At 47.8% G+C, this 5,000-nt stretch overlaps 1 protein-coding gene across 2 annotated transcripts in view; it reads right to left on the bottom strand.

Annotated features, from left to right (window-relative positions):
• The window catches only part of LOC110522946 (A disintegrin and metalloproteinase with thrombospondin motifs 6), a 145,915-nt gene that overhangs the window by 53,501 nt on the left and 87,414 nt on the right, over positions 1–5,000 (bottom strand). For both annotated transcript variants that reach the window (XM_036977579.1, XM_036977580.1), the window contains exons 9-10: positions 3,857–3,962; positions 8–154 (exon numbers count right to left, since the gene is read on the bottom strand). In XM_036977579.1, the coding sequence (XP_036833474.1) occupies positions 8–154; positions 3,857–3,962 (253 nt within the window). The remainder of the gene's footprint in view (positions 1–7; positions 155–3,856; positions 3,963–5,000) is intronic.

Here is a 5,000-nt window from a genome sequence, read left to right as displayed (position 1 = left end):
CACTTACTCGAGGAAGCTGGTGATATAGTCCTTACTGCAGGCCGACCAGGAGAAGGGGTTGGTGTTAGCTGTGATGTGGGCCGCCATCAGCTTGGCTGCCTCGTGGCCTTTAGTCCCACATGAGTTTCCTATTCCATCATGGTTCATCCCGAAACTGTAAGACACAAAATGGAGGACAGAGAGGAGGGCAGGTAAAACACGGAGTAAGATGGAATCAAGACAGTGATCTAAGGCCAGTTGCAGGTTAAGGTAAGGAGTGGGGGAGGATCAACTGATCCTAGATTTGTGCCTAAGGGCAGCTTCTACCCAGATTGGCTCAACATCCCATTCAAAGGGAGATTGGTGGTGTCATGGAGGGAGAAATCTACTGCAGGTGATGTGTGTGAATCAGTCAGATAGATTCTAATAATGCGGGTGATGTGTGTGAATCAGTCATAGATTCTAATACTACGGGTGATGTGTGTGAATCAGTCAGATCGATTCAAATAGGTAGAGAGGCTATGAGATGGTTAGAGAAAGGTAGAGAGGCTATGGTATGGTTAGAGAGAGGTAGAGAGGCTATGGGATGGTTAGAGAGAGGTAGAAATGGTATGGGATGGTTAGAGAGAGGTAGAGAGGCTATGGGGTGGTTAGAGAGAGGTAGAAAGGCTATGGGATGGTTAGAGAGAGGTAGAGAGGCTATGGGATGGTTAGAGAGAGATAGAGAGGCTATGAGATGGTTAGAGAGAGGTAGAGAGGCTATGGGATGGTTAGAGAGAGGTAGAGAGGCTATGGGATGGTTAGAGAGAGGTAGAGAGGCTATGGGATGGTTAGAGAGAGGTAGAGAGGCTATGGGATGGTTAGAGAGAGGTAGAGAGGCTATGAGATGGTTAGAGAAAGGTAGAGAGGCTATGGGATGGTTAGAGAGTGGTAGAGAGGCTATGGGATGGTTAGAGAGAGATAGAGAGGCTATGAGATGGTTAGAGAGAGGTAGAGAGGCTATGGGATGGTTAGAGAGAGGTAGAGAGGCTATGGGATGGTTAGAGAGAGGTAGAGAGGCTATGGGATGGTTAGAGAGAGGTAGAGAGGCTATGGGATGGTTAGAGAGAGGTAGAGAGGCTATGAGATGGTTAGAGAAAGGTAGAGAGGCTATGGGATGGTTAGAGAGTGGTAGAGAGGCTATGAGATGGTTAGAGAGAGGTAGAGAGGCTATGGGATGGTTAGAGAGAGGTAGAGAGGCTATGAGATGGTTAGAGAAAGGTAGAGAGGCTATGGGATGGTTAGAGAGTGGTAGAGAGGCTATGAGATGGTTAGAGAGTGGTAGAGAGGCTATGAGATGGTTAGAGAGAGGTAGAGAGGCTATGGGATGGTTAGAGAGAGGTAGAGAGGCTATGGGATGGTTAGAGAGAGGTAGAGAGGCTATGGGATGGTTAGAGAAAGCTCCATAACATCTGGTGTAGAGGGGACTAGAGGTCAGGGGTCAGTCTCTGTCTGGAGAGCTGAAGGAACCAGAGGGTTTTAACCACCACCCTGATGCTGCCTGCCTGTCAATCAATCACCAGCTACAGACCCGGGAGGTGGGGAGAGACCAGGGCCAAACTCTCTACGATCTCAATGAGACAGGGGGAAAGAGAGTGAAAAAGGAGAGCGGGAGAGGAAGAGAGAGAGAAAGAGAGAGAGAGAGAGAAAGACAGAGAGAGAGAGAGAGAGAGAGAGAGAGAGAGAGAGAGAGAGAGAGAGAGAGAGAGAGAGAGAGAGGGAGAGAGAGAGAGAGAGAGAGAGAGAAAGACAGAGAGAGAGATGTAAAAAGAGGTTCAACCCACACTCAATTCACCCTCCCCCCTAAACCTCCTTAACAGAAAGAAAGGCTGCCTTCTGCTGCCCAACTTTTCATTTCTGACTGAACACTGGACTGGCTGCATATAAATCATTTCACTTTTTTTTCCCCCCAAAACATTGTCTGTCGGAATATCGTAACGAAAGAAAAGCTTGCGTTACGGCAGGAAGCCGAGGCTTACTTTTCCTGACCGTCAAAAAGCACAAATCAGTATGTAATGTATATAACAAACCAACCACATCGCAAGGCCCCGGCCTGTTTTTCTAAGGCTGGCGTTTATGACATTTTACCCTACTCTGGAAATAAATCAGCCGTCCTGAAACCGTGTCGCAACATTTTTTTTTTTACATTTTTCTTCATACATCCTATCCTTGCAGGGACTATTTTTACAACTGCCCCAACAGAAGCAGAGACGAGACACGATAAAGGAAATGGCCATCTCTGTGAACCGTAGACCAATACATCATCGTTATTTACATTTATATTCAGGAGGTATGCGGACACTGTCATTAGCATGAGCAAATATGTAGAGATACAGTACAGGGTGTCTGTAGAGGGGAGCGTAGCTACACACAGACAGATTTGGCAACCCGACCCAAAGCTCTGGTACTTCTTCGAGAATAGTAGACTCTCTCTGTGTAGGAATATACACGACATGGCCAAAAGTAGGTGGACACCCCTTCAAATTAGTGGATTCAGCTATTTCAGCCACAGCCGCTATTGACAGGTGTAGAAAATCGAGCACACCGCCATGCAATCTCCATAGACAAACAGTGGCAGTAGAATGGCCTTACTGAAGAGCACAGTGACTCAACGTGGCACCGTCATAGGATGGCACCTTTCCAACAAGTCAGTTGGTCAAATGTCTGCCCTGCTAGAGCTGCCAACGGTCAACTGTAAGTGCTGTTATTGTGAAGTGGAAACGTCTAGAAGCAACGACGGCTCAGCCGCGAAGTCGTTAGCCACACAAGCTCACAGAACGGGACCGGCGAAAGCACAAGAACTGTTTGTCGGGAGCTTCATGAAATGTGTTTCCATGGCCGAGCAGCCGCACACAAGCCTAAGATCACCATACGCAATGGCAAGGGTTGGCTGGAGTGGAGTAAAGCTCGTCGTAATTGAACTCTAGAACAGTGGAAACACGTTCTCTGGAGTGATCAATCGCTTCAAATCAAATCAAATTTTATTTGTCACATACACATGGTTAGCAGATGTTAATGCGAGTGTAGCGAAATGCTTGCGCTTCTAGTTCCGACAATGCATTAATAACCTGGCAGTCTGACAGACTAATCTGGGTTTGGTGGACGCCAGGAGAATGCTACCTGCCTGAATGCAAAGTGTCAACTGTAAAGTTTGGTGGAGGAGGAATAATGGTCTGGGGCTGTTTTTCATGGTTGGGCTAGGCCCCTTAGTTCCAGTGAAGGAAAATCTTAACGCTACAGCATACAATGATATTCTAGACGATTCTGTACTTCCAACTTTGTGGCAACAGTTTGGGGAAGGTCCTTTCCTGTTTCATCATGACAATGCCCCGTTCACAAAGCCATGTGCTGTTATGTACTGTTATGTACTGCTATGGACTGTTATGGACTGGCCACCCCTCAGCCTGGTTCCTCTCCACCCAGCACAGCTGCAGCAATGTTCCATCTAGTGGAAAGCCTTCCTTCTCTTTTTTTTTCTCTCTCTCTCTTTCGCTCTCTCTCCCCTCTCTTTCTCTCTTTCTCTCTTTCTCTCTTGCTCTCTCTCTCTCCTCTCTCTTTCTCTCTCATCTCTCATAGCCTATTATTTTGGAATGAGGTGTTTCGACGAGCAGGTGTCCACATACTTTTGGACATGTATCGTATGCATGTATGTATTATTATTATACACAGGTGTAGTTAAATATTTTGTTGTGAGAATATTGTCATCCGGCTGAACATGATTTGGGGACACATGGTTTTAAAAGCCTTGGTGTGGAGGGGATAAGGGAAAGGCCTGAAAGGGTTAACAGTGTTTAGTAAAGCCTTGCTGAGGATTCTGAGTAAATGTGAGCAAACGCACTTGTGGCCAATCTCGTGAGCGATGGTGAAAGCAGAACCCAGGCCGATGTCTTCATTGATGCTGCAACTCCTCTCCGGCTCACACATCCCAGCTACTGACGCCAAGCCTGGACACAAACATACACAGAGAGAGAGGAGAGAGGAGGAGAGAGAAAGAGAGGAGAGGGAGGAGAGAGAGGAGAGAGAGGAGAGAGAAAAAGAGAGAGAGGAGAGAGAGAGAGAGAGAGAGAGAGGAGCGAGAGAGAGAGAGAGAGAGAGAGAGAGAGAGAGGAGAGAGAGAGAGAGAGAGAGGAGAGAAAGCGAGAGAGGGAGGAGAGAGAGAGAGAGAGAGATGAGAGAGAAAGAGAGAGGAGAGAGAGAGAGAGAGAGAAAGAGAGAGGAGAGAGAGAGCGAGAGAGAAAGAGAGAGGAGAGAGAGGAAAGAGAGAGGAGAGAGAGAGCGAGAGAGAAAGAGAGAAAGAGAGAGGAGAGAGAGCGAGAGAGGGAGGAGAGAGAGAGAAAGAGAGAGAGGAGAGAGACGAGAGAGAGAGATGAGAGAGAAAGAGAGAGGAGAGAGAGCGAGAGAGAAAGAGAGAAAGAGAGGGGAGAGAGAGCGAAAGAGAGAGAGAGAAAAAAAAGAGAGAGAGAGGAGAGAGAGCGAGAGAGAGGAGAGAGAGCGAGAGAGAAAGAGAGAGGAGAGAGGAGAGAGAGCAAGAGAGAAAGAGGAGAGAGAGAGAAAGAGAGAAAAAGAGAGAGAGCGAGAGAGAGAGAGGAGAGAGGGGAGCGGGAGAGAGAGGGAGAGAGACAGAGACACAGAGAGAGAGAGAGAGAGAGAGAGAGAGAGAAAAAAAAGAGATAGAGGAGAGAGAGAAAAAGAGAGAGAAGAGAGAGAGAGAGAGAGAGAGAGAAGAGAGAAAGAGACAGCGGAGAGAGAGCGAGAGAGAAAGAGAGAGGAGAGAGGAGAGAGAGCAAGAGAGAAAGAGGAGAGAGAGAGAAAGAGAGAAAAAGAGAGAGAGCGAGAGAGAGAGAGGAGAGAGGGGAGCGGGAGAGAGAGGGAGAGAGACAGAGACACAGAGAGAGAGAGAGAGAGAGAGAGAGAGAGGAGAGAGGGGAGCGGGAGAGAGAGGGAGAGAGACAGAGACACAGAGAGAGAGAGAGAGAGAGAGA

The sequence above is a fragment of the Oncorhynchus mykiss genome, chromosome 5 (genome assembly GCF_013265735.2).
Source record: "Oncorhynchus mykiss isolate Arlee chromosome 5, USDA_OmykA_1.1, whole genome shotgun sequence".
Lineage (NCBI taxonomy): Eukaryota > Metazoa > Chordata > Actinopteri > Salmoniformes > Salmonidae > Oncorhynchus > Oncorhynchus mykiss.
The sequence above is the reverse complement of the archived record's forward strand: the minus strand, read 5'-3'. Positions and strand labels throughout refer to the sequence as shown.